The sequence below is a fragment of the Columba livia genome, chromosome 1 (genome assembly GCF_036013475.1).
Source record: "Columba livia isolate bColLiv1 breed racing homer chromosome 1, bColLiv1.pat.W.v2, whole genome shotgun sequence".
Lineage (NCBI taxonomy): Eukaryota > Metazoa > Chordata > Aves > Columbiformes > Columbidae > Columba > Columba livia.
The window spans coordinates 113,767,118-113,782,557 of record NC_088602.1 but is presented as its reverse complement, the minus strand read 5'-3'; the positions used below and the strand labels follow the sequence as shown (position 1 = coordinate 113,782,557).

Sequence of the window (15,440 nt, the reverse complement as noted above, 5' to 3'; positions counted from 1 at the left end):
GAACGGCTGAGTTCTTCACAGTCTTTGCCTATAATTAAGGTCTATACCACAATGTTTTGGAATTATATGAGAAAAAAAATCTCAGATATACCGACAAGAAAAACCCAGAGGCTGTGCACACAGTCACTTTAATCAGTCTGGTTATCCATCCTTGTTGCTGATATTGGAAAATAAGTTCTATTGCATGCAGCCACACTTAACAAATTTGACTGCCTGGTGGGATGTCTGCAACTAGAAACACCATGGAGGTACATTAGTCTGTAGAGACAGAAATTCTGATTACTAGCAACCCTCAAGGAAGCCCAGGCTGTATGCCCCATAAGGTATACACAGTTCACAAAGCCAGTCAGGCATCCCAAAGCTTGTTCTGGACTGACATCCCCAGCGGGCTCTATCATGCAACCACGCACACATCTCTTACGATGCAGAAGGGACAAGGAAATTCTGAGATGTCAGTTGGAGGAGGTTTCTCCTGCCACAGTGATTAATTCAGTCCCTTCTGCCCATGTGTAACAGACCCCCAGGAATGGCAGCTGTCAGGATTCTTAACAGTCTTGCACAGGAACACACTTCTGAAACACTCTCTCCTGTACAGCCACTGGAGGAAGGCAGAAGTTCATATACTCTCCAGTACTGCAGAGCATATACAGTGCATGTTTCCAGAAGTGTGTATGAGGTCTGTTTCTGGGATGAGAAAAAGCACAGCACTGTGCGATCTTTGCAGCCTGGATCCACCAGCCAGAAGAGCTGGCCTTCTACGCTCTAGCACATATACGTGGCATGATAACAGTGAGGAGTTATTCAGGTCTGGCTCTTTTTAGCTACATGGTACTTTCCTGGTAGCAAAGGCAGAGGTTATTTCCTTAATATAACGCAGAATGAAAACCTGCAACTCAGCCGAGAGACAATAAATCAGTCACTGAAACCTTATCGGGTTTGGAGGTGTGCATATTCCCTCGGGCTTGCACAAACCGGGTTTCATGTCAGACTCTGTTGCAGGTGACTTTTTCTGGTTAAAACTCTAATACAGTGACAGCCTCCTGTAGCACCACACTGAATCTGAGAACTTCACTTATGAGTGTTCAGTTTCACAAGCTTGACATTGTTTTAAGGCAGGTTTTTCCTACACAATCTGAATTGAGAAGGAGCACAGATTGTCACAGAATTTGAACTCCTTACTTTATTTTGTAGATGGTTCTATTTATTCTCTCTGTCCATTTTTTCCTAGCTATAATGACATCCTGCAGGTCTTTTCAAAATCAGCTTTTTACTTTTCTTGTCAGTAGAGATGAGGAAGAAGCAGTTAAGATAAACGATTGGAACTCTGCCATCCAGGTGGACTGTCAGCATGGTAAAAAACAGATTGATACTGGGAAGGAACTAAGTGAAAATTTATGCTCTGTTGGCTGCTTCTCATTAAGAAATGTTTGCTCATGAATCTTACATTTTCAGTCTGGATTGCACTGAGTGATAAAAGCATGACATCATAGTCTTTTATGAACTGAAGGGTAACCTGAAAAAAACACAACTTTACAAAGAATAAAGGTTTTAGCCTTTTTTCACTCTTTGTTTTACTTTTTAAAAAATAAACAGTCTTCTCACCCATTTTATTTCTTACCTTTTTGATAAGACTGAAGCCATGCCTTGGAGACTGTGCACTGAGTCCCACTGACCTCAAAAGGACTATGTCTCTTATGTGCTTCCTTCAATGGATTTTGGTATCTAATTCTACATTTTTCAAGACATTGTGGCTTTTAGAGACTTTGGAATCCCCATCTGAATAGATCATAAGTATGTGCTTACAAGAAAGTGCCACTCACCGGCCTGAAGAAAATCAAGCCTCCAGCTAGTTCTATAGATTTTTATCTATAGAGAGAAAACCCACAAAATAAATTCATTTTGAAAACAGAAACCTCTGAGTAGTTTTTTCTTTTGGGGGAAAGGAAACCATTACTTCCTTCCTTACTGATATATTCACACATTTTTTATGGAGTCATTTTTAACACATACCAAAGGCATTTTATGTTGCTATAACTGAAAAGCTGGAAGTGACAATATTGAAGTTCATTTCCCTTGAGTAAATCTAGAAAACATCTAGAAAACTGAGCAGTGAAGTGAGCCCTTGGCGATCTGGATTCTGTCTGCAGCTCTGTCATGACCTGGAGAGAGACCCCATGAAGGGCATGAGCCTCCCCACCTGTAAGTGATCTATCTCTTCTTTGATCTGAAGAGGACATTTAGATCATGGTCTGGAAGCTAGGGATCCATGTTGCTTTACAAAGAACTGACCTGTGCCACAGTTTGCCAGTTAGAAGCATCATCCTCACTTGGATGGATTCCTTGATTCCACCTCCTCTGAACAACATAGATCACAGGCTCAATGGAAATATTGAATTTTGAAGACCACTTCACCTCCAGGTCTCCAGACTGAAGTTCCATGAATTTTAATTCTTTCCGGGGTTTCAGTGGAACTCCTGTAACAGGAACATGCAGATGAAAATATGTAAGTAATTTGAAAGATGCAATTAAACCATATGTAGATGAATCTGTATAAAAAAGTAATTTTAAAAAAGGAGATTGTTGATCAGGCAGAAGGAGTAAAGGGGGAAACGGATAGGTTGATGAGTATGGGAGCTTCTGAAGTGCACATAAATGAGCTTTCTCTGCTAACAGTAAAAGTTGTTTTTAAAAAATCTTCAAAATTATTTCTTTATTTAATTTAAAAATTAAAGGATATGAAAGTTCTAAGCTAAAACTGATCTCACAAAAAACACGTTCCAAATATGCTTTGAAAATCTGGAGAAAAATTCCTTTGATCCCAAGAAGTATCAACTATACCTGTTGTGCAGTTTTTACCTAATTTGTGCTTAAACACATCTAATGACAGAATTTCCACAGCATCACATAGTAATCTGCTCCACTACTTCTCTATGCCTATGATTAGGAAGCTTTTTCATTAATTTGTTTAGTCTCCTCCACTGCATCTTAAACTCCTTACTTGTCCATGATGTTCATGGATTGTGGAGCACAGATTCTTGCTTTCATCTACAGACAAGCCTTTTATGTACCGCGAGACTGTTCTTATGCCTCTCAATGTTTTCTTCTTCAGTCTAATAATCACAGTGCGCTGCATTTTCCTTTTAAATCAGTGTTTCTAGACCTCTGATCATTTTCACAGTCGTCTCTGGAAACTCTCCCATTGGCCCACTGCCCTTCTGCAGAATCAAGCCTAAACCTGGACTCAGACCACGTCTAAGGTCTTACTAGTGCTGACTAGAGAAGCAGGATTATTTCAAACAACTTATATTAGTCTGATATATTTAAGGAAACTGTTTCCCTTCTCCATGGCAGCATGATCTTATTGACTCACATGTAACTGTATGGTATGATGTGTCACTCCCGACTCTTCCCTAAAGATCTAAGAAAGGTAACTCCAAGGCATCTTGGAATACATATGTGATATCTCACGTATACTGTCCAATTGTTACATTTCAGAGACAAAGATGTCTTTCTAAAATTTTACAGTAATTTCTCATTAGACAGTGAAACTGAAGGACAGTTATTTCTGTTGTTTCTACTGATGGTAACAACCCTTTTTTGAAAATATCTGCAGTACCTTGAAGGAAAAAACAACTCTTCAAATTTGGCATCTTTTGATTAAATCAACTAACCAACTATCAGATACTTTACTTTAGACAGACCTTAGGAACTCACATATTTGAGTGTGTAACATTTTATCACTTCAGGATATGTCACAAATAAGATTTCTATGCTGACATATAACCTTCTTAGTAAGTTATCGCATGCACTTTAGTTATTTTGTCGTTTCAGTGGGTGTCCACATAAGTCCAGCTGTATGTGTTAGTTTGACAAATTGTTTCCTACTCAGTCTGATACAGATTACTGAGTAATAAAATTTCCTTAGGTGAACAAACAGCTTTCATATTTTAAGAGGTCTTCTCCTAAACCTGAATATACAATTAGCTGTAAGTAAATAAAAACTGATATTGTAGCCCTTGATAAAATCTAAAATTAGCCTGAGAAAAATCAAGCATGTAAATCTGGTTATCGCAGCAGTTTAAAACTGAATAGCCTTCAGCAGCCAGCAGTCTTAGTCTAATATAACGAATATCACAGAACATGTCAGTTCAAATTTCCACATTTAAAAATCCTTCTTTAATTATGATGTACAATAATCCTAGAATTTGCATGTTAAGAAAACTTCCATCTGCTTTGCATTAGGGGCAGTTGGATTCACTTGATTGCGAGTATCTGCCTCTCCGCTGGTAGGGAATTGCGTGCAGATGGAGCACAGCAGCACAAACACCGAGAGCACAGCACAAGCGCATTTCAAAATACTTTTGTAGAACGAGCAACATCAATTTAATATCCAGATGTGTAGATCCAATTACTCTTCAATGTGCTTTTTATTATGTAAATGGTCAGCCCTTTCATCTTGCTGCAACAAATTAGCCCTCTGAAGCCTGCAGTGCTTAACTGAAGAATTCAAATCACTGATTGCTGTATGAGTGCAATACCAGCGTCCAGGAAAAACGTTTCTAAAGGTGTCTTTCAAACAGCACATGCATCTCTGTGCCACAAAAAATAAATGCATGCTGGGTCATCGCAAGAATCTGTATCTTAAATATTTGTTCCCCAGGAATTCAAAAAGTTTCCATGGAAAGGTTTTGGACAGCAAAGGGTACGTTCATGGCACTAGTACAATTGTAAACACAGTTGTTCAAAGACTCAGAAATGTGTACTTTTAAAACCGTACACTGTTTTTTAAATACAAATCTGGTTTTCTGAAAGCATGAAAGGAGCATTTAAACTGTGGGTGACCATCTGGCTCCAGCTATCCCGTTATGATATTGTCATACCAACATACCCTTTAAATGTCATAATCTGCTTTTCACAATTTATCTTGCCTAGATCTGCATTTGGGTCTGCTGTATGGATTGCTCCCTTACATATTTCAGTCGAAGTTAGTTAGGCTGGTTTAGAAAGCATGAAACCAAAATCTTTATTAAAAAGAGGTCCTGGAAAGTTCACACAAGTAGGTGTATCATCACACCTGAGAGACCACTAGCTTCTGAACAGGAAAAGGGTGAGGGATAATTTTTTCAGCTGTCACTAGTTGTGTGTAGAAAAAGATACATGTCCTTGTCCTTATTTGGGGATGCATATGCGCATTTAGACAAAGTGAACCTGATCATGCATTTTCCATCCCTTTCTATTCACTCCTTTTTCTTCTGCATTTTTAAACTATTTTATTTCTAAGCAGAAATATTGCTTCCATTTCTATTTCTAAAGTACCAAATCTACTTTAGGCACTTACTGTTATTTATAACATCACGGTGTTCACATAGAAAAAAAAAATTAGGCCATGGAGAAGGGAAACATTCTGAAATCCTGACTAGTCGAGACGACCTAAAAGATGTGAATAAGGCAGATGACAGAAGTGTAGTAAAGATGATTCAATACTTCCAGTAAAGGAAGAATGTGAAGACTATGTAAATGAATAGTAATACTCCCAACAGAGATGAAAAAATACAATGATAATAGACAGTGTGAAGATTATAGTGAATGCAAGCCAATAAACAATCAGGATAACAAGTCACTGGACTTCTTAAGTTAACCCAAGAACACTTGCAATATATGACTTTGGTGGCAGGGTACTGCCATTAATATTATTCTAGGACTGGGCTTTAGCATCCAATACTAGAGGGCAAATCCAGTTTGTACATCCAGCAAAGCAGATGGGTATTTTATATCTGTTGTTGTAACTAATCTCCAGAGCCTGATCAACAGTAAAACTACAGGAACTTCTGTAGACTCTTAGATTCAATCTGAGTTTATTTTCCAGCTGTGAGTGCTGTCAAAATGATAAGAATAAGTACTAAACTTATTCAATAGATCTTAGCCATGCTCGCAGAGTTTACTCTTCCTTAGTGACAGGAAGGTCATTTACCCCTGGAGGAAAGGAATAGCAAGCCTGCTCCGATTCTATTTGTCCTTTGTTGCAGAAAGACAGGTTGAACAGGCTAATTAGCTGAATTCATCAGCTGAGAAGGCAGTACGATATTGGGCTTGCCCTTCCTCTGCAAGACACATATGCTCTTACAAGCAAGCACCTCCTGCAGATAGGTGATAAGATGTTAGAGAAGGTTAGTTCTGCTCCTGTATAATTAGGTGAACAGTACTAGACTTGGCAGTGTGCAGTTATACATCATATCATACCCCATCATATCCTGTGTCCTCTACAAAAGCATGTCATCTTGTTTCCATGTCTTTGTTTGCTTGCTTGTTTTGTTTTTAATTTTTCCAGTTACTACATTTACTGGAATGCTTTGTAGTTGTGGTATTGAGCCTGACAATGTAAATTGTTACACATGCAATATGAATGGCAGTTTACCAATATGGCCATTTTTCTCAAGAAGACAAAAGATATAACCAAGTGATCCATTTTAATTATTTTAATTTTAAAAGGTGCTGTGTATAAGAGTGTATTAATTGCTTATAGTTTTAAAGGGGCTGATCTGAAGTCTACTGGAAGAGAATTTCCCTTCTGCACTGAAAATCTGGATCACAGAACTACCTGGTCTTCAAAATACTTTGACAAATATCTTCATCAGTTTTATGCTTACTCAACCTCTGTGACTTCTAGATCAGATGTTCTTCATTTATGTAAGAAAATAAGACAGTGCTTCCTGATGGCCCATCCTGTACACTCAAAGACAGGATTCTAAAGCCAAAGCACATTATTTCTGACATACATTCTCATCACTAGGGACATTCAAAAAGATGCATCAACATTACAGTTAAAGCAATGAACTTAAAAATAAAATTACCATCTCCTTCACATATTTCTCCATTTTTCCATCTACAGACGGAAAACAGTCTGGATTTGGACCTAGGCCTGAATTTTAGTTCAGAGTTCTGCTGATTAGGCTCTCCACAGAGAGCCCATGCTATCAGAAGCATAACTGATTAGGATTTATTTTTTTTCACCGAAATAAGGAGAATGGATTTCTAACAAAACACTTCTACTCTGCGGAACAAGAAAATGCCTTTCATAAAGGCTCACTGCTCTGCATTAGGAGCACAGTTTCAGGGTATTTCCATGTATAAAGCTTTTGAATTCCAACAAATTAATATCTAGAGTTTGTCTATGCAAATAATTTCTTAGTCTGTATGTTCTTGCCAATGGATGTCAAGGAGAACCTTTTTCATAGAATTTCAGGACTCAATTAAAGCTTTTGAATAAGTTTGCTTTAGATTTAAATAATGAATAATATATATGTGGATATTATAACTTTTCACTATTTTGTTCTTAAGTCATTAAGAACACCAATGCCAAACACACTGCACTGGTTTGTTCTTTTACCAGATGATCTCACACTTCGTATTTGGTAATTCTACCTGTTTGGCTTATAATCATAAATGTTATTTGCAATCAGCAGGACTCAAACTATTTATTGTTAAATATTATCCTGCTGCATTCTCTCTCATCTGCATCACATTGAGATTTCATCTAAATCGGCAAGTTTGTTCTGCTTAAGATGATTCATAATAGCCACATGTTGACATTCCACAGATTTCCAGACATGGGCTTCATAAGGGGGAAAAAACAACACAAAACAAAACAGAAACTCAAGCAACATTTTTCTCTGGCGTTCTACCCTTTCAGTGTCCAGTTATACCTTTCACAGCTTCCTCTCTTTTTTTTTCCCCCACCCATACAAACTTCTGTGAAAGGAAAGTCCTGTTTTTCTAGGAGATGTTATTGTGGCCTGAAGTTACTAGTCCAGTATGAGTACATATTAATAATGTCTACCTTTGTACAGATTTTTTGGAATCTGGCACGTATGACCGCATCCATTGGAACAGCATTTCTTCACTCCGGAACATTCACTATCAGCTTCACAGCTTTCAACACAGGCAGCTGCAAAACCACTGGCCTTCTCAGGTGCTGGGCAGTCCCCTTGCTTCACAGACAGGATGTACTTAAGGAATTCACAGCTAGTTAGGCATTCATAATTCTTCTTGGGAAAAAGAGGCTAAAGGAAAACCAAAATAATTATATAAGGTTTTCAACAGGAACAGAACTAAAAAAAAAATATTTAAAAAAAAAAGCTGCACATTTTCCAAGACCTCCTGAAGGAAAATTCAGATTTTTGGGTTTTGCAAGACTATCCCTGAAGGTTTACATATTCAAGCCACTTCTAAAAAAACATTCCAAGTACAGAATGATGAATTCCCTCAAGTAAGAGCACCATCTTTAATGGAACATAGTTGTTTATATCTGCCAGCTTTCCCTTGTTTTCTTCACATTGGCTGGCTACAAAGTTGCTCAATGACAGATTAAAAACATTCCAAAAACAAAGGGGAAGCAATGGTCAGACAGTCTATTTTTTGGACTACCCCACATTCCTCCCTTTGTACCTCATAATACTTTACCCACAATATCTGATGTAATGCCACTCTAGATAAATAAGTGAAATCTTATTTCAGTATACTTTTTGAAGTGAGTGGGATAAGAGAAGATTTTGCAGTATCTTTATGTTCTTGCCAGCATATTAGTAATTGTATAACTCTTCATGGAACTGGAAGTAATTTCTGATAAAAAGATCAGCAGAAAATACAGATTAAAGTAAGCCTTAAACATATTGATTAAAGATCAAAGTAAATGCTACTTCTCTGAGAATTCAAGTCCTAGATATGTGAGAGGTTGCTTCAAGGCGTAGACATATTACAGCATGTGTACCCCTCAGAGGTTTGAAAGGTTCACCTAAAACTGTATTAAAAATAGCATCTAGGACCCTGGGCAGAACACTGTGTGTGATGTGGGGATTTCATCTCCTCTTTTATCTGGTGCTTTATTTAGTTTGGTGCAAATATGGCTAAAGCCATTCCCTACAAGTGACAGGTAGGTCTGTAGATGGACAACCCATGTAACTGGGGTTATCTATGGCCTCTCTTTCTATCTCAGAGGAACCAAAAGCTTTACACTCTGACAGATCTGATTTACAGATTCCAAAGCCTACACAGGAATTATAACTCACTCTCCATCCAACTATTCATTTAACTTCTGCAGCTTCCTTCCGTATTTTAATGTTTTATTTTCTCATTGTTACTCTTCTCATATTTCTAGTGAAATGAGAAAGACTCTTCACTGCTAAGGAGGCCCAAGTGTTTCGCAGACTATATATCAGTATATTCTCCAAAGTCACATTTACCCTCTTGTCCTACAGAACAATCTAGACTTTTTGAGTTAGACTTTTAAGGACGTATGTGGGTGTTATGGCTTAACCAGCCTAAAGGCTGCCAAATTGAGCAGTCCTCATTTCTCATCTCGATCCCAGTGATCCCTGAATATGCATTCCTGCTGTTACCCCACACTGGAAGGCACCTGATCCCATGGTTACCCAGTTAGGAAGCTAAACCAGCAGGAAACTTAACTTGTAAGAAAAAAAAAAAAAAATAGTCAAATAATGTTTTTCCTTTTCTTCTTCACACATAAGGTTCCTTTAACATCAGCACACTTACTCAGTAGATAAGAAGTAACATATCAAGCAGGGACCTTGAGTAACACAAAGCTAAATTGTTGTTTCCAGATTTTTACAAAATACAAAAAGATTGAAAACAATCTCAAAGGAAAACAGCCTCATTTAATTCAATCAAACAATGGCTACAGAGCATCCACAAGCCTGAGAGAAAGTGGTCCCGTGCTTTTGTGTGTGTGTAAAGCTAATTTCAAATCCTAAAACATCACAAATTTGCAGCTACTTAATTAAAAACTTTATAGCTCCCTGAGGCATAATACGTCCTCAAGGCTTCTCCTCCTCACCCTATTTCACAGCTCATTTTTCAGTTAGCTGCTAAATGTGTTGCTCTTCATTATAGGCCTTTGAAGTTCTAAATTTAGCTTCAACCACAAAACACTAATCAAAGAGGGATGCTCACTTTTTTAACTACAATAGAACAGTGTTCTACAAATGTTTTCCTTTTAAACCAATTTTATACGTATTTTCACCCATATCTGGAAACACACAGCCTGAGTGAGAAGTGATATACGAGAATGGCATAAATTAGATCCACTAAAACTGCATTATTACACTACCCTAGAGTTTTCTATATGAGGAAGCAGCAATTAATCTGGGTTAAAGAACTCTTTCAAGGACTGGTTTTCATGAGAAATTTTTACTTTGTCTTCTAATGTAACTACATAAATCAGTAATCCTGTAATCCCTATTTACACATATTTGGATCTAAATTTTTTTTAGTTGACATTACAGCTTTTCCTAAACATCTTCATGGTGCTAAAAATCATTTAAACAGAAGACATGCTCTTGTACCAGAAAAGGAGTGCCCATAGTGATGAGGGAGGAGTTAAATCAGTATATCAGTGAGATCGATGTATCTATTAAGGTCACTTCTATTTTTTTATAAACATCCAGATTCATAGACTTAAATGATGTTGTATTTTTATATTTATTTAGTTATAATAAAGCAACCTTCTACTGAGATGATACTTCCATTTTGTATTGAAATAACTAAGAACTGTAACAACTGACTTCTACAGACTCAGCAGAGCCATGTTCTAAATCCAATAAAACTATCTCCTTTTTTGTGCTAGTTTACCTGATCTAGGTTTGCTTATTCACAAGGTTATTCTGAAACATGATTCAGAAACAGTTCTCCAAACACTTGTTCTTAAATAATTACGTATTTTCATAGTAGTCTTCTGAACTACGAATCCACAATCCAGTTACTTCTGAAGACATATTCTTTTAAAAATCAGATTGACCTTCACACACACAAAAGCCATCTTTTCTGGCTACCTTGCACAAGGATTTTTACACAATGACATTTTGTCTTTTAAACAAAGGTACTCTTTCTTACACATGGCCGGGAAAGACAGAAGGGTATGTGGTAGAAACAGCAACTTACAGGAGGGATTTAACAGCACCTTCTGAGAGAAGTTATGTAAGTGTGGCTGTATAAAGTCTTAAAACTTCAAGTTGAGATAAATCATTTGGTCAGAAAAAAAAAATCATTTTCTCTTAAAGTCAGACTTATATGGCTAAATTGTTATATGTGTATCCACTCAAATGAAGGCAAATGCTGTAAAAATCCCGTGTTTGTTAGCTGTCTGCCTGAAGCTAATATTTAAAGGAAAGAGACAGCTAGAACAAAGTGATAAAGAGTGCCCTTGGGCTGACATACCTCACAGAAGCTTTGGCAATGATTTTTCTTCAGGTCCCAGGACTCTTTGCAGGGCTCCAGGCACTAGGAAGAATCAGGAGGCAGAGAAGTGTCAGGAAGAGAAAGAAAGGAAAAACCACAAATGACCCCATTTCTTCTCCAGTTATTTGTTTGGTCCATAGGAAGTTAATAACAGGCTTTAAAAATCCACTTCTCCTGAGGATAAGATTGTGTCATTGAGTCATGGTGTAAGAGCAAGGTCATGCCAAGGCATGGTTAGATTACAAGAAATATCTTCAGTATTTCTTACAGTACAAGGCAATTGCCTCACTTGTTTATTTGCCATCCTATTTTCCACCTTATTGAATCTAGGTCATAATGCCATTTAACACTGTGTCACTGGATCACAGAGACAATGCCAAAAGCACTACTCTAAACTAAAGAAAGTTAAATCTTCTCCTCGCTGACCAGCCTAAAGATCAGATGGGCACATTGCCTTCCCAAGCAAGAAACTATCTCATAAAGCTACGGAGTAAACTCAGAAGAGGTTCAATCACTATTCCTGTATAAATAGACAATGTTCACTGGTCTGTTAGCAAAACCACTTTATTTCAAGTACCATATTATCATTTCTTCACCTTCAACCCCTACTGCAATGGTTATACAGAGAGTTGAGATTCAAACTCTGCAAACCAGAGTCAAGCTTCAGAGCACAGCATAAAGAAAAAACACACCATTAAGAGCATTTACTGCAGCTGAAACACAAATTTAGACTCACATCCAGAAACCTTTTCCTTTGCTAGATACACGAACTTGGAAAATACTAGCTTTGTTGGGAGTTACTAATAACTAATACTTCTGGTAACAGTGGAAAGATAATTATTGCACAAGAAAGAAAGGTCTTCGACACACTGTTCAGTATTTATATCATTCATTTCTCTTATACATAGTAATAGATTGGATATACTTTCCAAAAACAAGCATGAATACATATAGGTGCTATCTCAGTTGTCTACCTATATCATTAATGTACTAAAAAAATTAGCATTTTAAAAGTTGGGCATTTTTTTTACTAACAACAAAGCCTGAAAAGTATAATAAAATCATTAGCCACAGAGGTTACATATTTCAGTACCAAAAAATACCACTCAAATATTATCGCTGTTCATATTTTGGTATTTTAGACTCAATTTCTAGCTCTTCAAAATTCACAGTCTGCTGTATACAGAGTAATTAGAAGAATATATTATAAAATGTCACTGAAGTCAGTAAGTTTAATTAATTTCAGAGTGTTATTCCTCCACTGGTACAATTCCTCCACTGTCATGCCAATTTTAGAACTCTCCTAACTGCCTGATGGATGTAGCCCCAAATTACAGAGGCATAAAAGGTGTAGAAATAAAATGGGCAACATTTTGACCACAGTGAGGCTTTGTCAGTGGTCCCCAAGGCTGTGAGGATTTCCATATCCTTGTCTTATCCAAATTCTTGCTTCACTGCTGCACAGTCACATAGACCATATCTAAACCAGCATAACCACAATATTGAGATGACAGCTAGGACCAGGTTCAGGTTGACTGTGTTGCTGGACAACCATCCTTGCATGCTCTAGAGCTAAACAGTTGGCACTCCTGGAAGGAAATACCAAGATGTTGTATGCTTAAGAGAGTTTGTTCAAGGCATTTGTACCAGGATGTCTCTACCTGCAATGTCAGTAGGCTCCAGCACTTGATGCCTTGTCCGGCTCCCACTCTGCCTTAATAATCACTCAGCGCAGCCCAGGCTACTTTCAGCTCAGCCTCAGCATCTCCTGCCACCAGGGCAGGCAGAAGCGATGGGCAACTCAGCCTAGACACTTCAAAGAGAAGACGAACAAAACGAACCAGGGCTGAGCAGTACCTGGCAATCCCATTGCTCTGAGAATACTCCAAGGAAAACAGATGCTGTAGCAAGCTGTAAGGCCTCCATCATAAGCTTTATAGGTTCTGATCAGAGTACACACTCTTGCCTATATATAAACAAAAAAATCTTCCTACTCCTGCTGTATGAGGAGTCCTCAAAGCATTGGACTTAGCCTAGTGCCATGGCCTACTGCAGAAGACGATTGCTTATCTTCAGCGGAGCTGTACCATTCTGTAGGTTGGAGAAAAACTGCTGGCAGACAAAAATTTTGCTAATAACTTTGCACTAGAAGAGTTTGGACCTGTCCTTCTAAACAGGTAGTTATTAAGCTTGTAGTAACAAAGATGAGAGCACCTCACAAACACTAAGGTTTGTGCCTTTTTCCTCTTAGCTACTCTGTTATGAGGTTCCCCGAAAGTGGGAAGCTGGAAAAGCTGGAAGCTTGGACCTGGGTCTAACCTTTGAGTCCTTGGCTTAAATTATACATCAGATGAGATCTTCAGATCCCTCCCACTGTCTAGTGAGCTTTATCCTCTGAATGGCAATAATCTCAGGTAGAGAGATACCTGTTTTCCCCATGAAGTCTCTCCTGATGGTTTTTATGTGCAAAGAAATGTGTTCCAGATCCAATGTGTTATATACACACTAGCTCTGAAGAAGGGCTACTGTGTACATCTGTCTTCTTCAGCCATCTCAGCTTTCCAATAAGCCCTCTGTCCTTATAAACTCTAGTCAGCTTAGTTCTGTTAAGCTTTCTCGCCCATTTACATGTGTCACTCTGAGCTGCATCTTCTATCTGCAAAAGGTTGTGGGCTTTTTCTCATCTTTGACATACTTTGGATGTGCATCAAGATGAGTCCACTGAAGAACATACATTTTGCAGTGTTGTGCACAGCTCTGTAGCACATCATTTCTCCCTCCACTATGGATCTCCACCATTTTTAGTCCACTTAGCCAAGGCAAGTGCCAAGTTGAGAATTCTCCCAAGAAAAAGTGGAAGCAGATCTTACATCGACAGCAGCTGAATGTTTTCTGACAGGTATCATTCCTTGCATAATAAAAATTAAAATCAAGACAATGTGAGTTAGAACTAGTGGCAATAAAATCTGTTTTCTTAAATCCAAGTCTTCAGAGAACTAAAAAAAAAAAAAGCATGCATCTTAAAATTTAAAAGTTGGAAAGTATAGTAATAATTTCAGTGCAACTCAGCAAAGGCCTGACTCAAAGCTCGTCTAGACCAACAGAAGTTATTTCACTGGTGTTTAGCTTAGCCTTGATGTCTGAAAGGAAAGCATTCAGCATTTCTCACCAATAAGAGAAGTTTCAAAGAAATACCTAAAACAGCCATGAGAAAGCTATTCCCACCCAGCAGTTAAACACATCCAGGTTTTCTGCATTAGTGTAAATGCGTGTGCCCATTAAAAGGATAACGAAATCCTCTATCCAGGATAAGAAGAAATGTAAGCCAAGCAGCAGCTGGTTTTGGCTTGACTTTATGTACAAAGAAATACCCAAGCACCAAAGCAGTCATTACAGGCCAGTGGCATTCTTCAGGACATGATGGGTGTAAATCAGAGTGGCCTTGATAAACTGCATCCTCCTAAAGCACCTCTTTCGTCCTCTGCTGTGGTCAAATGTGGATGTCATAGGCTTTCTGTACTCATCCAGACTGCTGCACAGTTATTATTCAGGACTAAATGACTGCATCAAAAGCCAAAAGAAGTGCTAATAGAAAGCACTGGAGCATTTGTCATCCTTCCAAGTTTTTGTGTGTGTGTGTGTGTGTGTGTGTGTGTGTCATACATGTATATATACATCAGATATTACTATTGATGTGTGAATGATCAGACTGTATAAAATTAGGAACAAGGACAAAACATTTTTATTCAAGGAAGAAGGATTACTATTGCTTTAAAATATTTTTGGTTTAATTTTTTATTTCATTTTTTTTTAAATTCCATTTAAGGGCCCTCTTAGTCTTTTTTGTTCTAATTTTAACCTATAAATACAGCAACTATGAGATTAGCATATGATATAGGCATTATTTAGGAAAGGAATTTTCAAAGTAGTTCTCCATTACTTTTGCTTAGAAAATGTTGCCTTTGACCCAAACAAGAAAGTGTTACACCAACACAGCAATTTTGAAAGTCTAGTGAATTGCAAAGCTTCATTTAAGTATTGAAATAAATATTTATTTAAATATTGTATATTTATTCAGATATTGAATTTGAATTAAGTAGCTGAATTTAAACATTTATAGCTATTTAAACAGCAAACACTTATTTCAGACTGGAAGAGTCTACTTTTAGTATTATTGTCCAATAAGACTT

General features: G+C 37.6%; 1 protein-coding gene across 4 annotated transcripts in view; it reads right to left on the bottom strand.

Annotated features, from left to right (window-relative positions):
- Positions 1 to 15,440, bottom strand: part of ANOS1 (anosmin 1) — a 143,284-nt gene that overhangs the window by 56,361 nt on the left and 71,483 nt on the right. For all 4 annotated transcript variants that reach the window (XM_065073718.1, XM_065073727.1, XM_065073742.1 and 1 more), the window contains 3 exons: positions 11,230 to 11,292; positions 7,838 to 8,060; positions 2,290 to 2,474 (listed from right to left, as the gene is read on the bottom strand). In XM_065073718.1, coding sequence (XP_064929790.1) covers positions 2,290 to 2,474; positions 7,838 to 8,060; positions 11,230 to 11,292 — 471 coding nt within the window. The remainder of the gene's footprint in view (positions 1 to 2,289; positions 2,475 to 7,837; positions 8,061 to 11,229; positions 11,293 to 15,440) is intronic.